The following is an 18,633-nucleotide window of genomic DNA, read 5'->3' as shown; positions in this document are numbered from 1 at the left end:
TTATGGCAATGTTTTACTAACTTCTTAAGTGCTGCAAAAGTGATTCTTCTCACACGACGGTTCAAAAGTTCCTCCCGATGCTGTGCGCAAAATGATCCGAAAACTTGCTCCATCTGTAAATCGTCCATATCGCCCATGTCTCGGACAGCGATACTCAGAATATGCATTGCTTCAGCAGGAAGAGCTAAAATATTCAACTCAAATGTGATTACAGCGAAAATTTTGAGTAATGTTTAACATACCTGCAATTCCATCAGTTTCGGCAGGCCGAGTGATCGGGTCCGAAATAGAGACATTAATTGACGTACTCATACGGCGTTCAGAATCTCCGGTGTCCACGGCTTCCAGCACTTTGGGATTGACGAAGGCAGGTGAGGCAAAATCTTCCAGCAGATCCAAAATTTCATCCGAATATTCAGTGAAATGTTCAAACGAATCAAACGCAGCCATGCAACCGGTACGCATGAAAGAATCGTAAATGTTGTCCGTCTCGGTTCCATCCGGAAGTATCCTAGATGAAAAATAAATTTTGATTGGAATTAGAAGGCTTTCAGTTCAATTTAGTAATTGAGCATTATATCAATGCTACAGTAAGGAATAAAATAGTTAGAAGTCAATTTTTCTTATAAAAATAGATAGCCAATTTTCCTTGTACGAAACAGATTTATGGAATAGTTAACTAGGTACCTATTTTGAAATTGAAATTTTTTACTCACTTGTAACGGTTTGGATGCGCTGTTGGCAGAAGGAATTGGAAATGTACCAATGGAACTTCTCCGGACAGTTCCAGATGCTGCAAACACGTCAGGTCGTAAGAAGTGTATGCACGACGCACGTAGACCTCCAATGCAGCGTTACAAACGGCCCGATTCGAGTGGTAGAAGAAATCATGCAAGATATCGAAAATTGATGTTTCCGACTGAATCAGACGCTGCAGATTTTCCGGATGAAAGTCGTGACCGTACATGTCGACAGCAGATAAGAAAATCGATTCCATCTGATTGTGACGCAATTCATACGCCGGCTGATGTGCTGCAATTAGCACCTGACGAGCGCGTAGAGCAACACGCGAGTGTTCCGCTCGATTAAGCGAAGTTAGTTCGCTCAACGTGGCAGCTAACTCGTCGGTCAATCCTGGCTCATTTGCCCACAAATGGTCTACCAGCAGAGTTACCAAAAGATTTTTCTTCGCCACTTGACTATGTGAGAAGATTGTTCCGACAACAACATCCATATTATCTTTATGCTTGTCACGGATAGCGCCCACACATTTGTCGTAATGTCCGTGCTGGAACTGAGACTCGACTGCGTAGTACTGGCGCAGTAACTCGTGAACAGCAGCCTTCATACGACCACGGATGCCGTTGCGATAACGTTGCACCAATTGCACTATTCCTTGAGTGGTGAGGAAGAAAACGTCGCGGTCGGTGCGCTTTTGTAATGTGGCAGCGTGCATGTCGATCACGGAAGCAATTTGCTGCGATGGGAACTGGGCTAGCACGCTCGTGATATTCCGTTCATAGAGTTGCATCAATTTGCGGATTTTCTTTTCCACTGACAGAGGAATACGGCCGGAAATTGAGGCAATAACTTCCTGCAGTTCTAGCAGCGGCAGCGATGGGTCACGCAAGCTTTGCATGAACTTTTCGATAATTTCCCTTAGTCTAGGGGCGTTATAAGGGTCAGGCAGACAATATCCACCTAATGTGTTTTCCAGGATAGTTTTGTATGTGGAATGCACCCGGTTCAATTTTTCAGGAACCTGTACGCTATCAGCGGTTAGCGGCCATGGATTCTTGTAGGGTTGAGCTTTTGTGACTAATGAGGGATCATCCAGTTCTAGGTGTCCCAGCAATGAACCAGCATCAAGAACTGCTCCTGGACGACGCACAAATGACACGGTACCTGTTTCACTAGCGGTGAGGGTCATAACCATCTTCATGACTTCGATTTCTGCATAAGGCTGTCCTTTGTTTACATGAGCTCCATCTTCGATCAACAAATTGATCAATTTACCTGCGGATGGGGATCGCAATAAGGAAGGATCATTTTCTTTATCAAAAACACACGTCTGATTGCCAATCACGATACGATACCGATCAACTTCTTCTTTCATGTAGGTTGTATAACTCGATCCATCCAACGAAATCAACATGCCTCCATCGGACAACCTATGAACTTCAACTTCCTTGAACGATCCATTCATCACAAGGAAATATGTGTTTGGACCGGTTTTAGCTGGTTGAACTTTATATCGAATAGCTTCGGATATCAACTCCACATCTATCACATTTGTCAACGTATTAGCTGCCTGAATTTGTCCTTTTTCCATCGATGTTTGGAAGCTTGTGAATGCCTCCGTTATTTTCCGATCTGCAATATGCAGGGCACCACAGATTACTCCAAGTATTATATCCGGTTTATCCGCCTTCACTCGTTCGGCAATCAGTGCATCCAGCCATGCTGTATCGATTGTATTATCCAAAAAGCTATTCGTTTCCAGAAGCGTAATTAAATATTCAACAGTCGTACGGAAATCACCGCGGATTGAAAGTTCCTTCAATGCGATAACCAAATTTTCCCTAGCTTGCTGTCGGTTCTCTCCCCATGAAAAGCAATGACCAAATTGGGAATCAGCAAACTCGTGAAGCCCGCCTGACGCAGCCACACTGAAGTAACCCCAAACGTTTTGACTCGATCGGAAGTTCAATTCCTGCACCGTTCCTGAGCTTGGCTTGAAGCCTTCATCCGGATTCTCAGATGTGATACGAGCGGCAATCACATGACCGCGAGGACGTGGCTTCGTTGCTGGATCATCGAAATCAATCACCGACGATCCCCATGGGTTTTCGCCGTACAACAATCGAATATCTTTGATTCTATACAATGGGATACCCATTCCAATTTGCAGTTGACAAGCGGGTAGATTCACTTCAGCTACCATTTCTGTACACGGGTGCTCTACTTGCAAACGAGGATTCAACTCCAGGAAAAAATATCTTCCTTCTGCATCGTACAAATATTCCACCGTACCAGCACTCACATAGCCAACCATTTTTGCCAACCGAACAGCTGCCTTTTCCATATCTTCGAAAACCTCTGGTTCAGCAATAATTGCAGGAGCTTCTTCAATGATTTTTTGATGTCTTCTCTGAATAGAACAATCACGTCCGAACAAACTGATAGCATTGCCGTACTGATCGGCTAGAAGCTGCACCTCTAAATGTCGCGCTCCACGAGCAAGTTTCATCACAAAAATTGGTGATCCAGGTACTTCGGCTTGCACCTGACGGAACAAAGCCGGAAATTCATCTGCTTGATCAACTCGGCGAATACCTTTCCCGCCGCCACCTTCAGACGCTTTGATCATCACTGGGAATCCGATCTTTCCGGCGGCTATTAATCCCTGTTCCGAAGTTGTTACACACCCACGGGCGAACAAATCACTGGAAATTTTGATTTTCTTCCCGCTATATTGGGCCTTCAGTTCTGAACCGGACCAGGGCAGCGTTGGAATTTCGGCCGTTTGTGCAACTATCGAGGAGGCAACCTTGTCTCCTAAAGCCCACATGGCACGCTCCGGTGGGCCCAAAAATACCAAACCCTTTTTGTGCAGCAGTTCGGGCAGCTTTGGGTTTTCGGAAGCATGTCCCCAACCTGCCCAAACCGCTTGAACCTGCGTCCGGAGGGCGATGTCCACAATCAGTTCGACGTTCGCGTAATTATTGTTATTCGATCCGCCTGGTACCGGGACGTAGTGATCGGCCATCTTGATGTACTCGGCGTTAGCCTTAAGATCCTCCGGGGTGACCATAACGACGAAACGCACCGCCCTTTCATTCTTGAACATCTCGTATGCCCACCGTCGGATCGACCGCATACACTTGACCGCTGCAATTCCATTGTTGGCAATCAGCACCTGTAACAGAAGAGCAAAAAAGACAGTATAAGATGACGGCATGTGATAGCTAGCAAAGATATGTATCTGGTTGTATAGGCATATGTATGTATATACTTCAAGTTTTTCGTTTGAATGATGATTGAGGCAGTACGAGTCAATATTTACTAAGTAAACATTTGAAAAATCGTAAATGATTACGGAGGTGACTTCGCAGTAAGTGTAATTTACTTCTTTTTTTTTTAAAGCACAGCCGCCGAAGTTGTCAGTAATTACTCTAATCTAACCCTAACAGGCTATAACCCAACACAGCTTGGAGTTCTGCAATGTCTCTGTCCTATTCTATATCGTATGCTCCCATTTTAATCGTATCGTTAAAAAAATAAATAAAATATAAATTAATTTATTATAATTATGAGATGAACTCAAGACCGCTCGGGCCTGTTTTTAAAGAAACTAAATTTTCTGTCGGATGCGATACGACTATGGGGAAGTGGGGCAAGATAGCCAACAACGATTGTAGCATAAGTATGCATCATTTTAACATTATACCAATATATTCCACTCTGGCTAAATTCAAGAGATAACACAGTAGCACCGCGGTGTCACAAAAGGAAACAATGTATTAAACGTGTGATGCAATATATTGCATATATGCAGTATAACATAATAGGGGTAATGACGGCTTTGGCAGGTTTTGTTCTATTATTGGCAGGGGAGTTTTTGATGACTGTTTATGCTCAAATTTGGCCCAAACATTCTTTGCATATCAAAGAATATTGTGGCCAAATTTCATAAAATTCGGTCGACAAAAACCCCCCTGCCAATAATAGAACAAAACCTGCCAAAGCCGTCTGTTCCCCTATATAAAATAATATGTTATAAATCATCCCATTACCCATTTTGATAAAATTAGTGTAATTTTTGCACTTATCGCACATCGTTTTCAGGCGTTAGTCACCTTTTGTTGGCTTTTTTGACATTTTTGTTGGATTTTGATATAAAATGAACGTAAGACATATCTTCAGAAAGAGTTCGAATAAGTCAGTGCTGATGTGGCTCAACATAAAGTGCGCCTACAAAGTACATTTATGCTAAAGATTTTAATTGTTCTTGACTTTGTTGGGCATTGCACAGTGGGACCAATCCCAAACAAGACGGTCAAAAATGTTAAAAGTGAATAAAATGGTCTAGCAGGCTACATATTGGAATATTTCGGGACCGATTTGCGATTTGGGCGTATCTTATTTTGTAAACAAACATTGAAAGGTGAATTCCTGCTAAAGTAAGCATTTCATGAGAAGTTCAAGGTATGGATCCGACAGATTATGGTTTCCTCTACCAGATAAGGAAATTAGTTTGGGATAAAAGCGTTTTCATTCTCCGGAATCCGCGGAACAATGTTTGTTTACAAAATAAGTTACGCCCAAATCGCAAATCAGTCCCGATTTCATTGAATAGGTTGTTCATCTTCTCGACATCGCCGACCTGTAAGCAAGAGCTCCACCGGAGCGAGAGGTAGGGCACTAGTTGTCGCAAGAACGCTATAGTTCTCAAAGACAACGTGCGTGCACCAAGTGATGTCCCATCAAATATCAATGGCTAGCGCTATTTCTATGAGCACTTACACAGGTATTAAAACTGCTACCTTTAATATCAGCCGCCTCACTGTAGTGCTAATGAAAAATGTATTCCATCTTTAGAAATTGTAAACGTATGGAATAGGATTTGTTTCGTCCCTAAACAAAGTGAAGCTGTAGCGGCGCAAACCGTTACTTGGTATTACGATTTATGTAAAAAACTCATGCTCTTTTAGCAGAATAAGTTTTTAAAATTAGAAGGGATAAAATAAAATCCTTTCCCGAAATTATCCATTGCGACTAGACAGTAGACATGACATGACTACTTTCTTTATCAATATTTTCAAAATCTCAGAGTGCAGGAGCCTCTAAGAATTCATGATCACGTGGAATTTCCTTAACAAAAATATGCGTGAGAAAAGAACAAATGGTGCTGGGGGGCCGTACACATAGTACGTAAGCTCTTATGGGGGGAGGGGCTATCATTTCCCTACGTACCATATACATAAAAAATCATTTGTATGAAAGAAATCTTACATGAGGGAAGGGGGGATTCAAAAACAAATGCTTACGTAATAAGTGTACGACCCCTAGATAATTTTCAGCAGATGTCACACCATTGCAATGTGGCAAATGAGAAGTAGAAGGAGAAGTGAAAACATATTGTACGTTGCTGTACTTATCAAAATTGATTGGCAAAACCGAAAGGGCACCTTCAGTAAAACCGAAATAACTGAGTGGGCTAAATATAATAGGTTTGAGCGATGTATACGTTGTGGCCAGCATATTGAAGCAGTAAGATAAATGTTACAAGGTTTAACAGAATAAAAAATCGACAACATGCCCAACTTATATTTACTGTAAAGGTAAGATCGATTAAAATAGCTCAAAACTGTGCTGACTTCATAGTCAAGTATTCTACTAACAACCCGTGACTCAAGTTATTAATTTGGATCACTTTTTGACCGTCTTTTTGAAGATTGGTCCTACTGTGCATCGGTCTGAAAAACAGTCTATCGTTTGTTGCTAATGCAATAAAATCCTTTATTACCTATCCAATAAAGGTGAACCGGATACGTATGTCAAGGTACATATATGAAATATGAGACTGAAAGCAAAAAGTTACGGCTAGCACTAAAATTTCTCATTTTCAATGAGAGACGTCACGACGCGATGTTTACATATCTGCTTCTTTCAATATCTATAGAAACGCGAAGGATAAAATATCTGCTTTATTTTTGTGTTTATTACCACCATATGGGACATGAACATTTTAATTAGTCTTTGTTACCACTTTTAACTCGATGAATTAAAGGAATATGATGAATAGTCACTATTCTTTTAGTTATTTTAATTTTAAAATAAAGCTCTGCTCTCTTTCTTATGACGATCACAACCTTTTGCAACACTCCTTATGGCACTTAAAAATGACTTCAAAAATCATAACGCTTTTGATTCTTAACCGTTTTTTTAACGATTCATTTACCAAACAAACCGTCATTCCGGGAAGCTTCCTAGAAAGTAAACCCTTTTCAAAGTGATCTGAGACCCATTGTGGCGGTAGAATGCCCTGTAACGGCAACACTGCCATATTCATTAACTGCGATCCTGGCTTCTATCCTGCACCAGAAATATTGAGAGGTTCTTCTTCTTCTTCTTCTTATTGGCATTACATCCCCACACTGGGACAGAGCCGCCTCGCAGCTTAGTGTTCATTAAGCACTTCCACAGTTATTAACTGCGAGGTTTCTAAGCCAGGTTACCATTTTTGCATTCGTATATCATGAGGCTAGCACGATGATACTTTTATGCCCAGGGAAGTCGAGACAATTTCCAATCCGAAAATTGCCTAGATCGCCGCCGGGAATCGAACCCAGCCACCCTCAGCATGGTCTTGCTTTGTAGCTGCGCGTCTTACCGCACGGCTAAGGAGGGCCCCTCCTTAAAATTAGTAAAATTAGTTAAAATTAGTAAATAGTAAAACAGTGGCAGTGAATTGAGATAACGTGGAATTATACACACTATTTAATATTGTATCAATCAAATTAATTAAATGGTTTATTCTAAAGCTAAATAATTACAACTAACTAAATATCAATATCCAACTAGCTAAATTATTGTTTATAGTGCTGTACGGAGGCTGTAGGCCTATACCTTGGATGATCCACATCTTATTTACATTTCAATTGTATCAGCGATGTCATACTAAGTTGAAGTAAAAGATATAGTTTCACCTGAGCTTATTTTTAAACTAAACAGCAGGTGCTTGAATGGTGTCGGTAAGGTTCCGTAGGGGGGGCAGCAGGGACTTTGTCCAAGGGCTTGACGACCCCTCCCCATGGCCACTGCGAGTTAGACCGGGACCATCGTCCCTAATCCCTAATCCCAAGGCGTCAAGCGACCCGTGCCGAGGGGATGCATGGCCAGGGGGGTGAAATAATAAGCTAGGCCTTTAACGGAGCCTGTAGGGTACCTGGGCACCCTCCACAGTAATTGTCCCTTACCGCGTCATGCTGGGCTCTGGCGTGGTGGACCTCTTTTCCCGAGCAACTCGTGGGACCAAAATGGAAAACCAAGTCAATTCTTCAATTAGCGGTAGTAGTGTAGGCGACAACCCCTTCGCAAGAGGTGGGTTGTTCAGGTCTCCGCCTAGGAGGCCAGAGGCAATAGTCGGCAGCTCAGTGCGCAGCGCCAGCGTGGGTCACTCAACCTTCCTCTCGGCTATAAAAACGCCGGTAGGGGTTATTGACGGCCCATGGCTTGTGGAGGCGATGAACCGCAAACGCGATGGGCTTTCGGCCTTCGAGGTGGCGACGGAACAGCTGGACGCCATCATCGACTTTGCGTCATCGAAGCATAATATCAGCAAGGACCTCAAGAGGAGCTTGCAGAAACTTCGAAAGTCGATGCTGGACGCCAAGCTGGAGAGGGCGGTCGGGACGGCCAAGTGTAAACCCGTGAAATCGGTAGAGTCGAGGTCTACCCAGACTGAGGCCCAAGGATTCGCGGACTCGGGCAAGGTCGAATCGACCGAAGGCGTGCCAGCGAAGACGGTGGTGCCAAAGTCTACCCAGACTGAGGCTCAAGTATTTGCGGGTACGTCGGGGGTGACTGCTCCAACGGAGCAGACACAATAACGGGGGAGACAGTCTCCAGGGGATGAGCTCCCTGGGGGCCGCTCCAAAACGCGGAGGGTTACTACCCCGAACAAGGGTAGTGGGGCTGGGAAGCTGAACCCCGGTCAGGTACCTCCAAAACCGGGAGAGGAAGGACCTGGAAAGGTCCGTCCACTCAGGAAAGACGGTGATAAGGGGTTACGGCAGGCTGAAAGTTCTCAGCCGCACCAGACCAGGGAAATAGAGGGGGGTGACGCCTCCTGGACCCTGGTCAAGAACAAGAGGAAACCGAAGACGTCAAGGGCCGAAAAGAAGGCCCAGGCGAATGAGGGTAGCAAGAAGTCTAGGGTAGGCGCCAATCGCTCCAGGGGCGATGCCCTAGTCATCACGGCGGACGAGGCTAAGTACTCGGATGTTTTGAAGGCGATGAGGAGTGACGTCAAGCTCGGTGAACTCGGCGCCCACGTACGTCGAATAAGACGTACCCGGATGGGCGAGATGATACTCGAGCTGAAGCGGGCGTCTCGCAAAAGGGCGCCGCCTACAAGAAGTTGGCGGAGGAGGTCCTAGGCGAGACGATCAAGGTGAGGGCACTCACGACGGAGGTAAATCTAAGGGTTAAAGACCTGGACGAGATCACTGAAGTCGAAGAGCTCGTCACGGCACTGCGGCGACAGTGTGAAGTGGAGACGACCACCGCAGCCGTTCGGCTACGGAAAGGTCCGGCAGGGACGCAAGTAGCATTGGTTCGGCTATCTGCAGCGGACGCCTCCAAGGTAGTCAAGTTAGGGAGCGTCAAGGTGGGATGGTCGGTATGCCCTGTGCGCATATACGAGCAACCCGAAGTTTGCTTCAAGTGCCTAGAACCGGGGCACAAGCAATGGGACTGCAAAGGCCCTGACAGAAGCAATCTCTGCCGACGCTGCGGATTGGAGGGACATAAGGCACAATGCTGCACGAACCCTCCCAATTGTTTGATTTGTTCCAGCAAAGCTGTGAACAGCAAGCACCCCGATGTGCCCGGCGTTTAAGCGTGCTGCAAAATCAAAGTGCAGATAACGCAGCTGGCTTGTTCGGCCTCGCCCGAGTGTTTGGTGTGCGCAGGTTTAGAGGAAACGGCAGAACACGTGTTGTTCGTGTGCTCACGTTTTCGCGCAATGCATGACCACATGCTTGCCACATGTGGTCTGGACACTACCCCGGACAACCTAGTTCGGAGGATGTGTAAAGATGAAGTTGGCTGGAACGCCGTTTTATCGGCTATCGCCCAAATCGTCTCGGAGCTACACAGAAGGTGGCGCGTAGACTCAAGGATGGCTAGTTCAGGCGCAAATAAGAGTTGGTCCAAGGGATCGGAATCGGCTTCATGGGTCATACCGGTGGTCATGCTCTGTGGTCGAACTCGATCCTTTTATCGAACAAGTGGCCGCGCGAAGAACAACATGGTATCGTCGCTTTCGCGGCGTCGGTCAACCGGGCGGGTTCCGAGCCCGAGGACGGAAAGGGGTCCTCGTCAAGGCTGGGGCAGGCGTAGGCCTCGCGTCGGCAAGTCCCTCTGTGTGCTGGCGAATAGGCCCTATCGCAGAAAGGTCAATTTGGGGTGCACGCTACATCATCATTCTTGATACCAGTCGTGCAGAGGGAAGCAGGCGCGAAGTCGACCCTGCCCACCTTCCGAGGACAGGGGGCGTGGTAAGGCCACCTGGAAAGCCGGCAATGCGCTGGCACGATACCATGGTGTTCTTCTAAAAAAGCGAGTCACGATGTTCGATGCTGCAAGGACACGCAGCTAACCTCGAGGGTGCGTCATGCACTGGCCCCCCTTTGAAGCATTACTTTCTGGTTGTACCGAAGGGACTATGGGCTTGGCGGCAATGGAAACGGTTTAGCGGGTCGGGAATGTAGTCCTGCCTCCCTCGGTGATCCCTAACCCCGCACTTCCTGGTCAACCCAGGATGTCTGTTGAGCAGATTCCCCCTCCATTGTTTAGGAAGAAAAAAAAAAGGTTCCGTAGCATTCCTGGTTTTCCCGAGAAAGTGGCCATTTTTTTGTGTGATCTGAAACCCATCTTGCAACGTATCAAACAAGCTTGGTGGTCATATGGCTACAACTTCTACCTCATACGCAGAAGATCGATAGACTGTGAGGACGTTGCTATTAAATAATAGAGCTCTCGGACTGTGCTCATTGAGGTTGAAGAGCAAATACCATGCTACCATTCATTGGTTCCCTATGCAATTGCGATTGTTGTGGTCAATAACGGTTTAGCAACTACGAAATGCACGGTCATCATGCTCATGAAGCCCATCTTGCAACGTATCATATATGATATATAGTACTTCATAATTTCACAAAGCATGATCAATTGAACATATTTCAAGGCACTTGGTATGTTCTGGACACGATTCGCGATATATTGTTCCCCAGTGTAGTGATCACTTTTGTGTTGATGTATTCTGAATCCCACTATGCGACATATGACCGGGATTTTGCCAAATCGCACCAAGCGCCAACAAAAAATTACTCATTTTTCTGCCCATGCTTTCGCTTAGCGGATTTAATTGATTAAAAATCGTATTGGATTTTTCACTACTGCATAACTAAGAATATCCTACAACAAATGTGTGAATGAATTGATATGATATGATTTCCGTTTTACTTTTACGATCAAAATATCGCAAGTCAGTCGTTTGGTGCGTTTTGGCAGAACCCCGACCATATCATACATCATTATATCACAATAGGACATAATTCGAGGCATTTTTGTAGATTCGCAGACGTTTCTCGTTATTCCGTGAACCTGGTTCCCTCGGGAATGTAACAACTGTTGTATGTTTTCTGAATCCCACTTTGCGGTGTATACACTTCATGGCTTTTCAAAACATGACCCTCAGAACAAAATTCAAGGAACGAGTGGCAGTGGTCAGTTACCACGAAACCTGACCTACACCACTCAGATACCCTAAAAAACTCTATTGAGCATGTTTCGCGAAAGCATGAAATTTGCGATGTCGCAAGATAGATGCCACGGAACCTATCCAAACCCACCAAGAAAATAAGATCCATTGAACATGTTTCGTGATATCATAAAAAAGGTAATCTCCTCACAATAACATAATTTCGACAGTCTAGAAAGTCCTATTCTGATTATATAACACTACGCAAACTCCACGATGCCCCGGAATTTTGTGAAAGCCTTGTGCATAAATCATAAACTAGATACGATTTAGGTACCGTGACCTGCCCAAATTTCGTGCATTGCCTAATAACGTGAATTTTATCCAAATAGTTGAATTTAGAGGTACTGTCAGTCATACACATCACATTATTAGGTGAAATGCACAGATATATATTTAGCAGACAATATTGGCAAATAATTAATTTGATAATGAATTAGGCGTCAAAAAATAAATGTGATAAATCTATGCCTCGACCAGTCAAAAATATTCACCCGCTTAGCAAAATGCTTAAAAAAATGATTATATTTCCAAGTCTAGTAACTTAATTTTTTAATGATTATTTACGTCTATTAATTCATTGAGCCCAGTTTTACAGCATTGAAAGTTGTTGTTTATGCACTTTTATTTATACAAACAATTGTCGCGGCATTAGGCCATCTTCTTCGCCAGTAGTACCTAATACCATGACTAGGCTATACCGTGAAGTTGATAAAATGATAGGTACTAAGAAAAATAAAACGTAACTATCACATTGCATACATAGATCACTAGACTACATCGTTTGGGTATCGAAATATTCATGTTAGATATCAACGACATTTTATGCGTAGGAAAACTAGGGAAGTATCTTCCAGATAAATTACATATTGCGATATGTATTATTCCAGTACTTCGTCAAAGAGACACTTCTATTGAAAAATTGCATACATTTTTGAATGTACGCGGTATTTGGCATAATCATAAGTGAAATGTCGAACACTACTTTTTTCATTGTTTTATGAGTTGAAGTACAAACCATATTTTTCCCTTCAAATGTAGTTAATATTAATTAATGCGACATAATTTTAAAGTTGATTGTTGCAAATTGTATTTCATGTAGCGAATTTATTGTGGACTCGTTCTTAGCCCCACGGTAACAGGGCATGCCACGGTATAGACAAACTAGACAAAACGATTAAAAATCAAACAAATCACCACACATTTGTCTAAAATATATGACACTGTAGCGTACTTCGTATCAGTCGATATAACACGTGTTAGGTAGGTGGAATGACTCGTTATACGGTCAATCGTTACAACAATGTAATTTGAAATAACAAAATAAATCTAAAGGCATCAGAGTCTATGATCGCAAGGATCTAAGACGTATCTATTTATTATTTTTTAAATATGAGAAAGTTCAGGCGATATGTAGCCTCATAAATTACATAGTGTTAAGGAAAAATACGCTACGATAAAATCATTCCTTTTCCTCACATTAAATGCGAACCTACTACTGTATCGCCTGTGACTCTAAAATAAATATCTTACAAGCTTCATCTGATGCATTTCAAAACAATTGGGAAACTCAACTCACCTTATTGATCGCGCGCGTTCCATTGAATTTTTTGACGAATTCTTCCGTAGTCGATAGCACGAAATCCCGTTCATGGCCTCGTTCTAATCCTAGACCGGTGCCATGGGACATACTAGGTCTGAAATTCAATAGAGAAGAAAAATAATTAGCAATAATCAACATGCTGTCGTTCAATTATGCAATATCAAACAATATGTATTTTCTTTCCTCGTCGACTCTGTTTGTGTTTCCGCATCTGTACGTTTTCGAACTTCAATTGGACATTGCACAACTTCTTCCACAATGGGACTTTGTCTTTGCCCACTCCGGCAGAGTAGCGCAACTAAGACCTTGGCACCGGTCTTGCGACCTTTTTCAATTTTATCTTTCATTTGCAACACTATCTTAAAGACTTTGATCAAATAATTTCTATGAGCATGGTCTTGCAGCTGAAAATTTCTATGATGACCTTGAGAGATCTCAAATAAACCACTTCATTTAGCCGACTTCTACCGCACATTACGATCGCGATGCTATAGGTTCAAACGTCGGTATGACACTGGACAGCTAACCAATTTGTTGGATTAGCGCAGCTTTGAAGATTCCTCGTCATGCTCGAATTAGTTCGTTTTTTCTACATTGAACTCCGATTTCGGTGCGAGATGCGCCGGGGTAACTACACAAGAGTCGCCGTTTTACGCGGTCCGATTTTATAATTTTGGGCTACCTCAATCTCCATCATTTTTCCACCTACCATGGATAGTTTTGTTTGGATGTTCATCGTAGAGTCAAATAGAAATCATCACAAAACAAACCGCATAAAAACGACTTTTGTGTAATTTTTTCTATTTCTTTGGCTCTGTCATTAAACGAGCAATGGTGTAATTAAAAACGAGGATAAATAAATACCCTGTACCACTGGTATGCGTTCAGCTTCAGCTATACTAGAGACAATGACTTTTTAGTACGAGCGCGGTACGAGTCAATTCGGCAGTTGTTGGGGGTATGCTTGTGGCTCAGTGAAGTGTAGCGGACACCTTTAATATTTGCAATTTATTATTACCACCTTTTTATACATGGATGCAGAGGAAATGGGTTTTAAAAATCGAAGCCTAATTCAATAGTTAGAAGTGTTGTGTAATAAACTGTGCCCAAAATGTTTTATTAAGACTTATGATCTTAATCTTTTTTTTATTGGCCGTGGTTTCTGAATTGCTCTAACTTGGAAATGTGCAAATATGTGCAAAAATTTTCGACGCTGTCTGAAAGGTCTGATGGTATTCTAAAATGTGGAATATGTAAAGTAGCGGGAAAATGCGGCGACAAATAACTTTTTTCACTGTCAAAAACGCCAATTTTTCAGAAATTTTCAGCCACGTGGCTAAACAAATAAACGCTATTTTTATGACTGTAAAAATTGCCTTGGGAAATTTTTAGTATTTGTATTATCGTAGCTAATAACATAGAACTCATATTATGGTGGTGATATGGTTTTTACGCATTTTTCGAATACAATTTTTTTCATATTTTCCACTAGGACCATTTAGCCGCCAACAACGAAAAAAGGCGCAAGGCACAGGTTTTTATGAGTAGAGTTTACACAGAGAACAGACGTTCATCTTAGAGCATGCCGTTGTGTAAGACTTTGCACTGGTCATTTTGAAGTATGTCGTTATGCTCCGTTGCGCGGGGCTAGTGCTCCTTCCCATTTTGTCACTAGGTGGTAGCATCACATTGTTTACATAGTATAAGCCAACGCCATCGCTTGGTGAGATTGAGTTTGTCCGACAACAGTCTGCGTTGGCGGCGCCGAGGAGCTTTACACACGTTTGGAACAAAATTTTGCATGAGCCTCCATGTCTGTTCTCTGTGGCGTTAAGTCCAAGGTGCGAGAAGGAACCTCCGTCATCCTCCATAGTATAGAGCCTAAATTTCCAACACTATAGTCTATAGGCACATATATAATCGAACTCGGTTTATTTTCTGAACTAACCGAACACACGTATTTTTTGTACACATGCAACCAAGTGGGATAAGTATTTAGTATTGTCTGGCATCTACAAAGCTACAAGCCAAAAATTTGTTCGAATATGTCACTTGCCCAAAACTAAAACTCATCTGGCAGTTATTAGACCGGGTTAGTTATTAGACAAGTCGTTTGGACCGAAAAAGGCGTTTTCCCCAAATAAGTCATTTAACCGGAAATGACGCTTGGCTGGAATGGCCGCATGGCAAACAGGGCTTTTTCGACAAAAATGTAATCTGGCCGAACGGGTCGAGTGCCGTTTCCAACCAAATGGCTCTTTCTGCCATTTGACCAAACAGATTTTTCGGCAAAATGACCTGTTCAGACAAACGGCATTTTCGAACAAATGATGGAAGAATTGTATTTTTCACTTGCGAATATTTGGTGAGAGAATTCCATTGTATATTATAATAATTTATATCAAAATTATAGATTACCTATAGACAAATGAACCATCAGCGCACTCGATTGAAGCGATTTGGATAGTAAGAGTGGGATTGCCAACTTTTTATTGTTAACATTTTGTGAATAAACGGCGGTCTCTTCTTCCCATTTATTGGTCAATATGGGAAATGAAAGCTTAAGAGCCAGTTCGCGAGAAGCGCGACCCCCTCTTGTATCGATATTCTCCGATTTGGATGAAATTTTCAGGGTTTGTTCATATATGTAAGAGAAGACATTTAGCAAATTTTCAGATTTTTTCATTGAGGGGAAGTGAGGTAAAACGGCCCTTCAAAAATTATTGTTCAAAAATCGCCAAAAACAAAAAAATGCAATAACTTTGGCAATGAGTGACCGATTTTGTTTAAATTTTGCACGTTTTTTCTACTCAATTAGTACTCTATATCAAGTGGTTAATAGGGTTATAAAGTTGTTTACTTTAGGAGAAAATTGACTTTTTCGATAAAAAATGGTCAATTTTCCAAAGGGAATATTTTTTACCAACAGATCTAGGATAACAAACTAAACCCGTAAGGCAATTAAGGAACTAAAGAGCTTTCATCTCATATATAATGTAGAAGCGCCAACTCAAGAATTTCTAAGAAAATCGCAATTTTCTGCAACACTGTTTATTGAAAAGAAAGTTCGCACAAATTTTGACCCTACTTAAGATGATGTTTTTCGATCTGGGGAAACTGTCCAAACTTTTTTGTCTAAGTTGAAATTAAAAATCAGAATTTTTCATTAGGGGAGTGTAGGGTAAAATAGTTCTTTAAAAACAAAAGTCAAAACATACATCATTTTTTTATGTGAGTTCTAGCAGAAAATACATAAGTTTTAAAAAACTGTTTCTTCTTCCTTTCAATTCATCTATATTTTTCGTCTCAATAGATACGTATATCCTTCGCTGATCTATATTAGATAGCAAACTATTTGCAGAACAATTTTCAACAGAAGTAAAATAGGACCAAAATAAGTTCCTTAAACATTAGCACGTTCTTCGCAAACTGAAACAAAAATGAACGGATTCAACGAAAGTGCTTGTTGATATTTTTTTTGAATCAGCTACAATTACTGTGGGTACCGGTACTGATGTTGCTTTTACAGCTATGCGAAAAAAAAAACAATTATTCTTAACGGCAAATGAGCAATTTCGTAACGTTTAAACATACACAGCAAATAATTTTGAAAATTCAACGACGTGTAAAATTGCAGCTGAACCCATCAAACGAATTAACATTCGATATTCAATTCAATTTGATTGAACTTTACAAGCAAGCACCGTTTAAATTTATTTCGATTTAAAAGAATAGTAAGATCGATTGAATGTTGCGTTTATTTGCATGCTCCAAATATGTGCATGAAAATACATTTAAAATCACAACATATTTTTATCTGTGTAGCTTGTTGGTGGAGCTGCTTCTCAGATTATAGGGGAACGGTTCGCCACTTCATCTCATAGCTCCTATTTCCATCCCATCAAAAACAAAGCAATGGAAAGGAATTTGGTTTGTTTATTATTTTTGTGATTTTTTTCAGCAGTGAGCACGCATGTTGACAAAAAGAAGCGACGAATTTGGTGCCGTATTTCTTTGTTTAGCGATGAGATGGATATTTTTCTTTTGTACCTACTTGCATCAGGTTACCATAGGCTTGTTTTTGTAGCTTGTAACGATTGTGTGGTATTCATTACTCTCTTTCATCCTCCATCATTATCAATTTAAACCAAATTCTGCAAGTTTATTGTGCAAAAACGTCAAACAGTGTACCATTCATACATTTTGAATTACTAACCTTCAAACTGCTAACTAATATTACAAAGATACAATCTAAACCAAATGTTTGACTGAATGGGCTATACCAGTTCTAATCGGGTGTATATATTTTCAAGAGTTGGACAATTTTATCTCATAGGTAATAGAATACCCTCGATTCTATGTTTACACAACTGTGTAAAAAATACTCCAAAGTTTAACAAAGTTGCATTCATTTTGCACAATACGGGAGAAACCTTTTTTTTTCTACAACGAGCTGATTTTTTACAAGGAGAGCGTAACAATGTAATGTGTATACTATTGAATAGGATAGTGTATCAATTGTCTAATGATTTGAAAACACACCCCTCATGAAAATACTTCAAATTTTAGGATACACGTTTCTACACTCATAGATAAAGTATGTAAATTGTAGATCGCTTAATCAATTAATTTAAAGATTACCAAGCAAAATTGTTTTATTCTCGGCTTAATTTACACCACCTGAAAGTGCTTGAGTACCTCAACAAAACTGTGTAGTTGATTGTAAAAAGGATGCCTTAAATATCAGCCTTTTTCTCTTGAAATCTTTGTTAACCTTATATGAACATATTTCCAACCAACCATAAGGTGTGGTTTGCTAAGAAGTAGTACTTGGGTAGTAACAGCTTGCAATACTTTTTGAGAAATCTATCTATTGCTTTTTTCACCGAGGAATAGACTACCGTGTTGAAGTACCAATGTAACAAACAAAGTACCAAAACAAATGTTCTCACTTCCGAATTGATGGAAACTAGCTAAAGCATTGAATTTTGCTTTACGTCGTTCTTGAACCATGCATCGTTCTTGCAATTAAGACGTCACCATGGAGGAACTGGTGGGAATATATTTTAGTGGAACAATATTTTTGAACGGGAGTTTAAGACGGCGCAAAGTTTACAATACCTCCGCCGGAATATTATAGAAATGACATGACTAGTTGACTAGTTCACGTTATTTTTTGAGATTGAGAGATTGTGAAGGATTTAATTGTTGACAGTTAGAAACCATAAAAATACTAAGCTTGGAAGAATTTCGAAGCAAACTAGCAAAATCACTAGATTAGTTGCCAGTTGGGTCGGAATAATCAAATCTAAGAAGTGTGGTTACGATTATCTTGTTTCGTAACATTATTTATATTTGGAGATCTATTTTACCACTCTCTCCCCATCCCAATATTTTGCCAAATAGTTTCATCTACATATAGAAATAAACCAGAAATAAGCCAGATGCTGAAACATCGATAAAATGGAGTTGCGATTCT

At 41.4% G+C, this 18,633-nt stretch overlaps 1 protein-coding gene across 5 annotated transcripts in view; it reads right to left on the bottom strand.

The window, feature by feature from the left end:
* The window catches only part of LOC134210911 (acetyl-CoA carboxylase), a 92,518-nt gene that overhangs the window by 6,470 nt on the left and 67,415 nt on the right, over positions 1 to 18,633 (bottom strand). For all 5 annotated transcript variants that reach the window (XM_062687349.1, XM_062687347.1, XM_062687348.1 and 2 more), the window contains 4 exons: positions 13,131 to 13,248; positions 717 to 3,919; positions 243 to 511; positions 22 to 184 (listed from right to left, as the gene is read on the bottom strand). In XM_062687349.1, coding sequence (XP_062543333.1) covers positions 22 to 184; positions 243 to 511; positions 717 to 3,919; positions 13,131 to 13,248 — 3,753 coding nt within the window. The remainder of the gene's footprint in view (positions 1 to 21; positions 185 to 242; positions 512 to 716; positions 3,920 to 13,130; positions 13,249 to 18,633) is intronic.

This window comes from Armigeres subalbatus, chromosome 2, assembly GCF_024139115.2.
Source record: "Armigeres subalbatus isolate Guangzhou_Male chromosome 2, GZ_Asu_2, whole genome shotgun sequence".
NCBI lineage: Eukaryota > Metazoa > Arthropoda > Insecta > Diptera > Culicidae > Armigeres > Armigeres subalbatus.
Note: the sequence above shows the minus strand (reverse complement) of the source record. Positions and strands in the feature narration are given on the sequence as shown.